Genomic DNA, 13,633 nt, shown 5'->3' on the forward strand with positions numbered 1-13,633 from the left:
AATATCCTTGTTAAATTATTAATTACTGCTTCTTTGTTATACTTATTTAACAATTTCAAGTTAATCAACCATTAATCACCTTCAGTGATTGCTGTAGAGATTAATTCGAGACTCTAGGAATTTGAGAAAAACAGTCGAATTCAGTACATCAGTTCATGTGTTTGTGTGGAGGGATAAATATAATTTTCGATGAATTGTTAAGGTACAATGAATTCGAGATTCAGGAATGGCAATCTTTTGTGTATATTGTGCATCATAAATCATCAACGAATTACATCGAAGAAGTTATGGTGTGTGACACAATTATAATCAGTTAATTGTTGTGGTTTTGATTAGTGTATAATTATTGAAACAATTGTGAATGAATTGTGAAAGAAAAAAGTGTAAAGTGAAGTGAAGTGATTTGGTCCAGCCAAGCAGCCCGTTCAGGATTACAATATGGAGGTGTTGCAGAGTCGCAACGGTGAGTGATAATCGATAAAATAAAATGCATGAAAATGGAGGGAATATCCTCTCTTTGTTGGGGGATATACAAAGCTTCGATCGAATTGAGACTCCGTAACCCCTCGTTTACAAAAGTCGACATTGGCTTTCAAAATGGATTCAGAATCGATCAGGAAAATTAGAGGACACAATGCTGTGGCCTTCATTAGAGATATTTTTCACTCATTAGAAATCATTGAACGATACTTGTACTTAGCACAGACTGCGCTTGGTAACAGAATTTCCCTGTCCCTTCAGGAGTTAAATAATCCTGTTTCAGGATCTAATTCAGGTATTTTCTAGGAAAAATTGTGGTTTTTTGCTGTTTCCCGAAAAATGCGTTAAAAACAAAACATCCGCAAATGTTAATTTCAGATTTAATCTACTTTGCAATTAAAAGAATACAATTTAAACCTCTCGCCGTGAAAATTCATTTACTTTGTATATTTCCAGAAATATTCTACATTGGAGTTTGATAAAATACAGTAATACATTGTAGTTATGCGACTTATGTTTTTAATGGTACAATATGCTCATCGTTCGACTATTCAACTAAATTACTTCTCATTGACCACCTTAACTTATAAATTTTACCAATTACTATTTACAGTTACCTCTTCCTTCATCTCAATTGATTTTCTGCAATCATTTTTTTCACGTCAACATTATCCATGATTTACGATTGGCTAGTAATAAATTATAAACTCACTATGGTCATTTTGAACAATCGACGTTCATACCGCAAAACATTAGAAAAGAAAATTATAATTCGAGGCCCTCTTCTTCATGGTCAGCATTAAATCTCAATACTTGGACAATAAATCCTCTCATGCCAGTGATTCTTTCACTTAATTACCGCAATTAATCAATATATTTTTATTATATACACAAATGCACACTAAAGTGGCAATGAAAATAAGGGAATTAAATTACTGCATTAATTACTCTCAAGAACCAGTACCAGCTTTGTATTAGATCGGATCATTAATCTTTTATCGTCGTCACATAATCGCATGGATATGAAAAAAGGTAGAGATTGTGTAGCAAATCGATATGTGCGTACCAATTAATGACAATTCAATGATTCTCTGCTTAAATGCTGAATGCTATAATTTAATTTTGAATTGCATAACATGAAAAATGAGATGAACTTTTTCTTCTTTATTCAATGAATGCCAATCATTGGAGCCGTTCACATCTCTATATTACCAAACCACGATAGAGAATTTGAGTGTCCCATGCTAAACTAGTAATATGCATCAGTTTATGTGAACTAAATAAAAAATATATTCATTCAGGCACACGTGTGCACCCGCATTCACATTTCCAGTATTTTTTGCATATATATTTTTTTTCATAATGTTACACGTTACACGTTAAGAAAGTAATATGTACATGTGCTGTACAGCACGTGAGTTGAATGTACATAATCGAGTGTTTAACAAAAAATGATTTAAAAATTAAAAAAAAAAATTGAATGGTCATGCGTTGGACAAAGGATCAATACGAAGGAAGGCGTTTACGTAGACACAATCGGCCTAATATTCTGTACAGCATTGATCGAAAATTGAATGTTAAAGTGTTGTATACATAATTGCACATAAAACCGAAATGATTATTGGCACGTTCACGATATTAAAAAAAAAGAGAATTTCGAATAGCAAAGAATCTCGTACACTGTTGGGGTTAAAACGATAGTTAGATTAATAGTCCACAGATAAAAGAGAGGGAAGAGTTGTTTTCCGATTATTAGGAATAAACCTAGAGTCGAGCAACGACACACTCGAGGACGGTGGCAAGAAAGGTGCACTAGGAGTTGCCATTTGGAGGTGGCCTTCTCTCATACTCTCTTCTGTAGTCTTTATTGGATCGCCAATCGTTTGGATAACCATCACCAGTGTAGCCTCGGCCACGAAAGTGATTCGACGGCACATCAGTGGGGGGATAATTAGCACTACTAGTACCTCCATAACCAGGAACTCCTGGTCCACCGTAGCCATAGCCGCCTGCTGGGCCAGATGGATACCTATAATAGTCACTGAAAACAACAATAATCATTAACAAAATGCTAATAAAACGAGGTAAAAGACTTTCTTACCTGCGTTTGTCGCTGATGTGCATTCTCTCGCGATCCCTGTCTCTATCTCTCTCCCTGTCTCGATGATATCCCCCAGGCATTCTTCCATAAGATTCAAATCTATCCCGTTTGTGATCTCCAAATCTGGCTTCTCGTGGATCTCGTCCATCTCGTGGCAGTGGCCAATGATCATCATCTCTACCTCCACTGTAGTGTCCACCAACCCCATAACCTCCACTGTCTCTCCGTACTCTCTCGTCCTTCACAGGAGCATTACCCAGTCTATCATGATTTCTATCCCTGTCTCTGTCTCTCTCCCTGTCTCGCTTCATTGTGTCCTTGTGTTTCAAATCCTTTGGTTCCTTGTGCCTCATATCGCTATTAGCCAAGTTTGTTGAGGGATTTGGGAGTTGTGTGGGCACAGTCGGGCCACCAGATGCGATGGGGGAATTGTAATTCGCCGTGGAATTAACTGAATGCTTTTTACTGGGAATACTGCTGTTAGAATTCTCCTCTACGTCGTCAACTTTTCGTTTAATTGATTTTACTTCTTTACTCTCGCTCGGTTGTTTGTCATGCTTGTCAGAGTGCCTCTTATTGTCCTCTTTCTTCTCAGGAGTTGATGCCACACTTACATCAACATCTCTATCGCCTCTCGATTTAGTGGCATGCTTGTAGAGTTTGTAGAGTTTTTTCGCGTCAAATTCAGTGAATTTTGACACAAAATACCATAAATTACTTCGCCACTCTTTAATCTGCTCTTGGTCCTTGTACTCCGAGAGGCAAGTATTAATTTGATCGCCAATTTGAACGAGACATGCTCTTGTATGAGCTAGTTGCTCAGTTTCACTCAGAGTTTGATCTGGTCTATCGAGTGCCTTGAGTGCTTTCTTAACTGGTCGCATTTTCTCTTTGCACTCATTGAATATGGATGGATCCAAATCCCCAAGTACATCGAGAGCTCGAGGCTCATTATTTGCTGTGAAATGCATAGGTCCAACTGCTTGTTTTTTCTTTCCCTTCTTGGTTTCTTTTTTCTCCTTCTTCAACTTCTTCTCCTTCTTCTTATCGTCTACAATGATAAGTCCCTCGCTCTCCTCCTTAATTTCTTTCTTTATGGATACCTCTTCTTCTTTCTTGGTAACAACTTGCTTATCAATTTTAGATTTTGGCTTTTTGTTTTCATCTGCTGAACTGTCATTTTCCTCAATTATCTCCTTTGTGAGTGCAATTTTAGATTCTTTAGGTTTCCTGGGCTTTCTCATTCTGGTGACCCCGAGTTTTGAATCCATTTGTCTTTTGAGTATTTTAAGAAGATACTCAGCTCTTGCATTTAATTGCTTAATCTGGGGTTTACTTTCATTTGGCAGTATTTTATCAGAGAGTTTCAAGCTTGGATCCATCTTGATAGCCTCCCAACAACCCATACCATGACTGTAAATGCCCCTGAGAAGTCTTGAATCGTCCTCTGACGTCCAATCACAGTCAAAATTAGCTGGTTTCAGTTTGACATCAAAGTGCCAATTGGCCCTTTGTTCAGCATCAGCTGGAAGCATTTGGTCGAGGGGTTCAAGTTCCTTTTCAGCAGCTGAAAGAGACTTAGCATTGACCATAACTCCAGCCATTTTGAAGGTAGGTCCCCTACCTCGTTTTCGGCCTTTTCCCTCTTTTTTCGGTTCCTCTTCACCAGTTTTATTCTCTTTAGCTGTTGTCTCGAATTCTATTATGCATGTATCACACCTAGACTTCAATTGTTCACCGAGATAACGTAATTCTGTCATGGGTTTCTCCTGGAGCTCAGCATCAGCAGCAATATCGTCCAATCTCTTGAGTGGTGCTGGAAACTTCTTGTAACTCTTAATGAACTTGCGTATTTCAACGTCAGTGAAACTTTTGATTGATTCTCTAGGTACCATACGAGGTCTCCCGCGTTTCTTCGGTCTCTCCTCGTCGGTTCCCTCGCCATCACCACTTCCAGAGTCTTCTCCCTCCTCACTGTCATCCGACTGAGCTTTTCTACGTTTCCTTCCTCTCCCCTCCCCTTGATTGATCTGTTGCAATGTTTTTCTACTTCGTGGGGGCAAGTAAAGATCCTCCATCTCCTTGGATTTCTCCTGCTCCTCAACTTTCTTTCGAAAATTCTCTGGAATTATCTCCGCCCAATCCTTACTTTCATCATCATTCTCATTAGCTAACTTCAGAGGCTCTGATTCTTCTTCAAATGCAGCAAAACTTGCTACTTTAAAGGCTGAAAGCAATTCATCACCAACTGTGGCCGGTGCCTCATCCCTTGTTTCAGCTCTACGTAGAATTTCATCGATATCACAGGTCGGTTCCTCATCCCCATCCTCCTCGTCCTTGAATAAATCCTCAGCTCCAAATTTCAAGATAGCACTGAGATCTTCCTTGTTGAATGGATTATTATTGGAGCCCGACGCACCTTTCTTGTCCAAAACAGTTCTACCAGTTGTGTCCATTCTCTGGATAACAAGATGATCAAGAACCATTTTCTGCTTAGCTCTTTCAACGATCTCCTCCTCCACAGAATTTTTGGTGACTAATCTGTAGATGTTCACTTGATTTTTCTGCCCAATTCTGTGTGCTCGCGCTTGTGCTTGCAAATCATTCTGTGGATTCCAATCTGAATCGAATATTATCACAGTATCAGCAGTTGCCAGGTTTATTCCAAGTCCACCAGCTCGCGTTGAAAGGAGAAAACAAAAGTCTGTAGAGCCTTCAGCATTGAAGTGATCGAGTGCCTGCTTACGAAGCTCCCCTTTGATACTTCCATCGAGTCGTTGAAAAGGAAAATGTCGCTTCTGAAGGTATTCACCAAGAATATCAAGCATCCTCACCATTTGACTGAATATTAATACTCTGTGGCCAGTCTCACGAAGTCGAACGAGAAGTTTATCGAGCAGTACCAACTTCCCTGAGCCCCTTATTAGCTGCTGCAAGTAATCCTCATTCGAATCCTTCCTATCCCCCTCCATGGGCTTGGTTAGGAAGGCATGATTACAACATTTCTTCAATTCAATGACAATATTTATGAATGTCATAGTAGACCCTTTGACACCTTTCCTCAAAGCATTATAATTCTTTGTCAAAATCCATTTATAGTATTGCTTCTGCAACGATGTCATTTCCACACGAAGAATTTGCTCGACTTTAGCTGGCAAACTTTTTTCAACATCTTTCTTCACTCGTCTAAGAATGAATGGCTCTAATTGTTTATGAAGCTTGGAATAACCCTTTTGTGCTGCATTATCATGTTCCTTCTCGAACTCCTCCCATGTAGTGAATTTATGGGGCATAATAAAATGCAAGAGGGCCCACAATTCCTTCAAACTATTTTGCAATGGTGTGCCAGTTATCAACAAACGATGATTGGTACTGAATTCAGCCAGTGCTTTGTACAGCAATGAATCATCGTTTTTCAATCTGTGAGCCTCGTCGACAAGAAGAGCTGCCCAATTGAGAACCCCAAGAAACAATTTGTCCTTCAATACAATCTCATAAGTTGTGAGAATAGCATTGAACTTTAGTCGTTTAGATGGATATGACCATTCGTATTCACGAATAACATTACGAGACGTAACATCACCCAAATAAGTCACAAAATTCATGTCTGGTGCCCACTGGGCCATTTCTCTCTGCCAAGAGGTCATTGTTGACAGTGGTACAACCAATAGAAATGGTCCATACAGTTGCTGAGTATGAAATAGATAATATAGGAAGCATATCGTTTGAATTGTTTTACCCAGTCCCATTTCATCAGCCAGTATGACACTATTTTCTTTGCACCAAGAGTGTATCATCCAGTTGAGACCATCCATTTGATAATCCCTGAGGATTAATTCCTTTCCCTTGCCCATGTACTCTGGCTGTCCCTTGAGTTGATGAAACTTGGGCCGATACTTTAAGACCTTGCAGTGTTTACTGGGAGTCTGTTTAGAATCCTCTCTATCTCGAAATTCTTTAATTTTTTGTGGCCATTTTTTTATTATAAGGGCTCCATCTTCCCACGTGGATTCTGCGTATGGCAAACTCTCCCATTTGCAGTAATAATCTGGATGATTAGAATCTGGCTTACGATACTCGGCAATTATTCTCTCTACATTGTTGTAACTCTTCAAGAGCTCCTGTTGGAGCTCAAGTTGACATTCGTAGTAATCAATATCCTCAGGTCCGGCAAAATCACGCCATTGCTTTATTTCTCTCTCTCGTTTTATGAAATTATCCAATTTCTTCATACCCTTCACCTTCTGCGCCTTCAATGAATCCTCGGATTCCCATGTGTTGTGGATATGTGACCAACCTTTCCACTTAATCAGGTACTGAGTTTCACTCTCATCTTTACTCAATTCTTTTGGATTTGGATCACCATTCTCTTCCACTGCATAGACTGTTGTTACGTTACCGGTCACTCCTTTTTTACCCCGCCGCTGAGATATTATGCGTTCAATTGTCTCGGCATTGTCGGGTTCAGCCTGTGATGTTGATGTAGCTTCATCGACTTCAACGAGATCCTCACTATCTGTACCTTCGTCACTCTGCTCTTTATAACTGACGGATGTACCAGCTCGTCTTGTCACTTGTCTGAAATTTTATGTTACCAAACGTCCAGAAGGATACTAACAATTTTTTGTGCATGCAACTAAAACTAACGGAGAGGTTTTCTTCCTCAAAGATTTGGCCCGGCACCTCATATAAATTCTTTCTCCGAGGATTCGAAATCTATGGTTTGAATGATTGTGAGCATTCCAAGTCCTTTTTTCAAGAGAAATTTAGAAATTCAGAAATTGTTTATACGATCTTTTCTCATAACTCACACGATGTGATTGTAAAGAAATCTAAAAGTGGTGAGGTAAACAAATTTGAAGTTTGAACATATTGTCTAGCCTTTAAAAAAAAATACCTTCGAAAATTATCCTATTGATGACTTCATCTTTTTATCTAATAACAGTTTACGTTATTGCGGAAGACAATACAAACCTTCGATTATCATCGCTGTCGTAAGACGAATTTTCCGATGACTCGGAGACACGTTTTTTCCTGGACCTTGCATTTTCTTTAGCCTTTTGGGCTGCACGCCGATTTATTGATTTACTAGGTGGTGGTGCTCTTCGTGAATCAAAATCCTCCGATTCCGAATCCGAGCTTTCGGAATTCCACGAATTTTGAGAACTGGCAGAAATATAATAAAATTCCAAATTAGGAAAGACTTAAACGAAAATGACTAATTGAATAAAAACGAAATGCATTGAATATTGAAGACTACTGAAGGCAAATGTTGAATCGACGAATCAGGCATGGAGGATGCTTTTGCGAATTTCCACAGGTTGGACCTAGAAAGTGCTCTTACCTTTTCTTTTTATGCTTCTTGCGACCCTCGCTGTCGCTCTCTCGAGGTGCTGTGAGCCTCTCTGGCTCCTTCCTTGACCTGCCTGAACGCCTAATTCCATAGATATCTGGATTCTCATCCCACTCACGACTAGTGTCCTTATGCCTGTGTTTAGTTTCGGTGCTGTGATTTGAGCTTTTGCTCTGGAAACTATCGCTTTGTGCAGGTGCATCCGATTTATCTGACTTGACTGATTCAGAAGCTGATGCTGAACCCGAGGCACTCGACGAGCTAGAGTCACTGTTACCCGCGAGTGAGGAATTTTGTATTTTATATTATAACTTTTTGCATTAATTATTCATAGCCACAGCAGGCTTTATTATGTCACGCGAGGGCTAATTCTTTCCTTCTCTTTCAGAAGTGAATCAATGAATTTTTAAGAGTTCGTGGCATATTTGAATATAGCCTATTATCATTCCTTTGTAGTTTGCAATACCAAACTGTTTTAGTGCCCAAATAGTTTTGAAAAAAAAAAAAAAAGTTGAATTATTAATCAAATACTGACCTGTCGCTACCAGAACCATCGGAATTGGAATTACTTGCCGATGAACTGCTGTCACTCTTACTTTCATTGTCGGAATCTGATCCGGACTCTTTGCCAGATTCAGATTCTATAATTTTCTGAAATTTCGAAATTGAAAAAACAAATCACTTTTTCCGCTCACATATTGAAGTAATTAATTGCTCGTGTTGTTTGGAATCAATGAATTCGGAATCGTCGACCTTTCATTCTAAGATACGAGAGGAAAATTTTCAATTACAACGTTGCAGATTCTCTTTGGAATAAAATCAATCAGCCATTTTGCACAGCGACCACCATTTTGTTGAAACACAGTAGACCACAAACTTTTCTTCAAAAATGCCTTCTCCTCCGCAGAATTTGAATGATTATAGTAATATTAATGATAAAACAAGAAGAGATAGAAAGTGAGATTATTTTCATAATTAATTTTTATTTATTTTATCAATGTATTTTACATCAATATTATCGTTGGAAATTTTATCATATTGATAATTCATATATTACACACTGCTGGATGAAGATTATACTTCAAATTTTCCTTATTATAATTTTTTACCCTTCGATGTGCTTTTTCTACAAATTCTGTGAGAATTAAAATTTTTTCTCTGATCAAAATCAAGGGATTTCCTTTGAAAAATGACAATAGAACAGAACTGGATATTACTAATTCACACTAATTATTTTTTTGTGCAATACAAAAACACTCAAGAATTGTAATGCTTCCATTATTCGAGTTATTGTAAATCACAAATGGCATTGGTAAAAAAATTTCAACCACTTATTTTTCACCAAAGCACGTGGAGGGTATTTATCAACAGTTCTGTTACATGTTTCACCAGTAAAATTTGTCAAAATCATGAAGAAGGATCTGATAGCTCCAAAAAAAAGAAATAAAGTTGTTCCCAAAACCAGCCCTAAAGCTGCATTTTTGTAGATTGAAGGGTGAAAAAGTGGCTAAATCATAAAATAGATTGATGATGCACAGTAACAATGAAACTATTGACACAGTACGATGAAAACTTTGGGTGTAAATTGTAAAAATGGGTCTATCAAAAATTTCTGAATATCCTGTTGTTAAAGCACAAAGATATCGCAAAGAATAAATTGAGATGGAAAAATTGGTGGAACAGAATGATTTTAATTGAAAAATACGTATTTGAAAGGATGTAAACAAACTTAGAGGTTAATACCTAGTGTAGAAAAACATGAAATTTTGGTAGAAAACAGAGTCTAACATGTCAACGGATGTTACACAGCAAGTACTGGGGGACCCCGCCCAACACCATAAAATCATTATAAATATATAAAAATTATTTAAACCGATTTTAGAAGCTTTTTAATACTTCTGTAGACGATGAAAAGGCATGTGGCAACGTGAATTTCGTTTATTCCAAACAACACTGTGAGCATTAAATTCGATATTTAACACCCAAAAACTATCCTAAACACTCTCCATTCAATAATATATCAATAATATATCGATATTATCCAATAAACAATGGTATATTGTAGAAATAATTCTCTACCCCACTGATCACTCACCTGCATCGTCCCCGTCTACGCGTCTCAATCTCAGTTACAATATCACCCACAAAAACTAACAATTAACTGATATTTCAATAGTTTGTGTGTCAAATATAAACACGCACCCGAATTATTAAAACTTTTACGGTATATAAATCCCCAACATCGTACAAAAATATCGAATTTTCACGCACTATATGGTCTCGGGCCAGAGCTCGGCCGCCATTTTGTGAACTCGACTCGTTCGTTTCTTGCTAACCCCTCATTGCCCCCCTCCCTTCTTCTCACCATGATTCCACTTCATCGTCCCGTCGTGCAACGCGCGCGCCCATTTTCCCCTCTTTCCCCTCGTTACCGACCAAGCATCACTATATTCTATACTATTTCGACGTTGCCATCTCTGTACTTAATTTATACGCAAGCGCGATTGAATAATTTCCCCTCTCACCGTACCACGACGTCACGTAAATGGGCAAGAGTGTAAAATACAAAGTAGAATTTTTTTTTAATCAAAGGAATTTAGTGGTTTTGATAATTCTTCAAATCTAAGACCTTCATCCATTATTTTATCGTTTAGTTTATCGTTTTGCCCTTGGCACTAAAAAAAATATTTTGGGAGACTGCTGAGAGTGTGTTTGGAATATTCGAAATTTTAAATCGTCACTTTGTAATAAGGAAAAGTTGTTTCATGAGTTAAAACGTCTGCCATTTTGATTTCTACAAGTAACTCTACCCAGAAGCCACTCTTCTATATACATGCATATATATATATACGTTATATTACGAACAAAGTAGAGGTGTTCATGCGCAATTGTTGAAGAGAGAAGAAAATAAGTTGTTAAATGATGGAGATGCCATTTTTTTTGGAGATAACTGTTATTACTCCCAAATACCAGAGCGATAAAATTATGCTGGTGATGTATACTATAGTTTATAGAGGATGAAAAACACTTACAACTAGTAAAAATGAGAAAAGCCAAGCGCTAGGTAGTGGTATATGACGTAACCTTGTAATTGATAAATGATTACTCCAAAGCACAGGAGAATCACTTGCTCCGTTTCATAGACTGGGATTGCCTGAGAAAAATAAATTATCACTTTTTGAGAACGAGCATAATATTGAGAAATTTTAGATTTTTCCATAGCTACATGAAACCGCGTGGTAATGGTTTTTATACAGCGACATAGCAAGGAGAACAGGAAATCGGTACCTTATTTTAACCGATTGAAGTGAAAAATCAAGCGATAAATACCAGGCAAATGTCCCAACTGGACGCTGAGCAATCAACAATACGGTGGAAACAATCTTAATGATTTACCAAGCACTGTGGATAGCAAGAGACGATTGAAAATGACAAGAGTTAAAAACTTTACCCAAGAGCCTTCGGAATACCTCGACGGAAAAGGAGGAAAGGTAGGGGCGCTCGATAGACGACAACTCGACAACTTCCGGTGATGCGCACGCTGAATCTCGTGGTCCAATGTCGCGCATAAGAGTTAGGGTGAGGTTAGTATCCCCTGCTTTTCATAGATATTCGAGACCAGATAATCAGATAAGTCCAAAAAATTGTGCATCCAATTTGTAATAAACAAGTAACCGGAAAATTTCAAAGTGCAGGCATAGAAAATCACCAGAGTAGAAGTGGGAAAATCCACTTGTTCTTGACCTTCAGAATGGCTTTGACAAAAAATCTTGAAATTATCTGTGTATCTGTGTTCACATGTGACGAGATATCAGCTTACTTGGCGTAGAAACATCGATTGTACGTTCAAAAAGCCCAAATTACTCTGTCAATGTTTGTAGAGTTTGTTTATTGATTATCACCAGATGATTTGCATTATTTACGTCTACAATAACGAGTAACAGAGAATATAATTTCATTTAAAATTCTCCTGTCTGAAATTGAAAGAAAAAAATCAATTCAAAAATTTACAAAAAGGAATTCACAGATAAATTTCGGATTAAATAGAAAAATGCATCATTACAAGTGAAGCTCTGGCATTGGCAATCATTCAGGATCAGGTGTTGGTACATCTTTAGCTTCGGAGTAGACAGGTTTCTCCGGTTCGCCTTTTTTGCTGTTGGCGTCCGGCACCCATAGCCCACTGTCAATACATCGTTTCATGTGATATCTTGCCTCGTCCTCGGGCATTTCTGAAATAGTTTTCTGTAGTAGTGGAATATCTTGGCTCTCGAAGCACTTTTGCAGTGCCTCTGGGAGGCTCTCAAAGACTTCAACAGGGTCAAGGCCACCTGGTCCCAGTCTCGCCTTCCTTTCCTCTTCCTCAACCTCTAAAATGAGTTGGGCAGCTTTCTCAGCAGCTCGCTTGCGAATTCTATCTTTGAAAGCTGTTAATTCATCATCAAACGATTTTTTGTATTCGACTTCGGCTATTTGAATACGACTGAAAAATGATCCGACGCAGGCACGTGGATCTACGTCCAGTTGTGCTGATAATGCGAGGATGTATTGCATACAGATACACTGGTGTGCCACATGCTCCATCAAATCATGTTTCTCCTCCATCTCCAAGTTGATGCACCAGATGACTAAGTAATTAGCGGTGTTCTCGCAGACTAACTGAGGATTCTCCTGCAGATAGGCTTTACTGTCGTCGTGCTTCCTCAGCATTCCGAATTTCTTCAGTTTCTGCTCATTCTCCTTAACAAAGTCCTTCATCCTTTGTTCCCTGACGTCGTCGGGCAGATCTGCATCATCGTCTTTTCTACGAGGTTGTGTATTGATCACGGTTTTTGCAAAGCCAGGTTGAGCAATTGTGTCGACGTTCCAGGGAGTGAGTTTGTCTTTTTTCACTAATTCTTGCTCTTTTTCCTTCACCTTCATCTCCTCGAGTTCCAACGCCTGAAGGGCTTTCTTCATTGACTCCAAGTCTTCAGACTTTACTTCCTCCTTTTCCAACTTCTCTATTTTTTGCTTTGTTTCCTTGAGCTTTTGAAGTGTTCTGAAAAATCTGGGGTGTTAATTGAATGGCCTTAGGGTCATTTTTTCAATGAACTTAATGACTCACTCATTTTTCTTTTTTTCTAATTCTTGCTTCTCTCGGTTTCGCTCCTCCATTCGCTCCATTCTAGCTTGATGACGCCAGCGAAAGAGCGATGGTGTGTCAATGTTTGGATGAGTGTCATCTTCATCGTCTGAAATCTGAGGATTGACAATGTTTAAAAGTAGTTTCTACCTTGACATGAAGGCAACTTGCCAAAGCACTGGATTGATAAGTTATACATGCGAATATTAAATTAATTAATAGATTCCCTCGTCGCAAAAGCAAATTGAAATGACTTTAGGGAAAGAAAATAGTGTTGGCATTCTGGAAAATTCTATCTTGTCACTCGGCGATTCGTACTCACTTCTATGTCCTTCCATTTGCTGTAGTCAACCATTTTATCCTGTTTATTATGGTATATTAGAGAAATTCTGTTATCACTCTTTCTCCAAATAATATCGAGGAATTCTGAAATACTGCTAATTTGATAACTACTGTGCCCCAATCTTGGTTATCGGCGCGTACCGTTCGGTTTTTATTTCTTTGCCAGAGATTATAGGGGAGATAGCTGACAGTTATGGAGTCACTTCAACTGCAAAATTTCGTAGCGGTGGTG

The 13,633-nt window shown here is 38.4% G+C and overlaps 2 protein-coding genes across 4 annotated transcripts; both read right to left on the reverse strand.

Annotated features, from left to right (window-relative positions):
- Positions 1 to 906: 906 nt before the first annotated feature.
- Chd1 (Chromodomain-helicase-DNA-binding protein 1) lies at positions 907 to 10,169 on the reverse strand. 2 transcript variants are annotated; one of them, XM_064139604.1, is made up of 6 exons: positions 10,030 to 10,169; positions 8,470 to 8,585; positions 7,926 to 8,204; positions 7,556 to 7,747; positions 2,582 to 7,159; positions 907 to 2,521 (listed from the first exon to the last, which is right to left on the reverse strand). In XM_064139604.1, exons 1-6 carry the CDS (start codon positions 10,033 to 10,035, stop codon positions 2,293 to 2,295), a joined length of 5,400 nt encoding a protein of 1,799 aa, XP_063995674.1. In that variant the 5' UTR covers positions 10,036 to 10,169; the 3' UTR covers positions 907 to 2,292. The 2 variants fall into 2 exon arrangements, with proteins under 2 accessions (XP_063995674.1, XP_063995675.1); XM_064139605.1 differs by lacking the exon at positions 7,926 to 8,204.
- Positions 10,170 to 11,806: 1,637 nt separating this feature from the next.
- Positions 11,807 to 13,558, reverse strand: LOC135173034 (hsp90 co-chaperone Cdc37). 2 transcript variants are annotated; one of them, XM_064139614.1, is made up of 4 exons: positions 13,382 to 13,558; positions 13,042 to 13,175; positions 11,998 to 12,975; positions 11,807 to 11,908 (listed from the first exon to the last, which is right to left on the reverse strand). In XM_064139614.1, exons 1-3 carry the CDS (start codon positions 13,412 to 13,414, stop codon positions 12,021 to 12,023), a joined length of 1,122 nt encoding a protein of 373 aa, XP_063995684.1. In that variant the 5' UTR covers positions 13,415 to 13,558; the 3' UTR covers positions 11,807 to 11,908; positions 11,998 to 12,020. The 2 variants fall into 2 exon arrangements, with proteins under 2 accessions (XP_063995684.1, XP_063995683.1); XM_064139613.1 differs by having other exon boundaries at positions 11,807 to 12,975.
- Positions 13,559 to 13,633: the final 75 nt, after the last annotated feature.

This window comes from Diachasmimorpha longicaudata, chromosome 2 (assembly GCF_034640455.1).
Source record: "Diachasmimorpha longicaudata isolate KC_UGA_2023 chromosome 2, iyDiaLong2, whole genome shotgun sequence".
Lineage (NCBI taxonomy): Eukaryota > Metazoa > Arthropoda > Insecta > Hymenoptera > Braconidae > Diachasmimorpha > Diachasmimorpha longicaudata.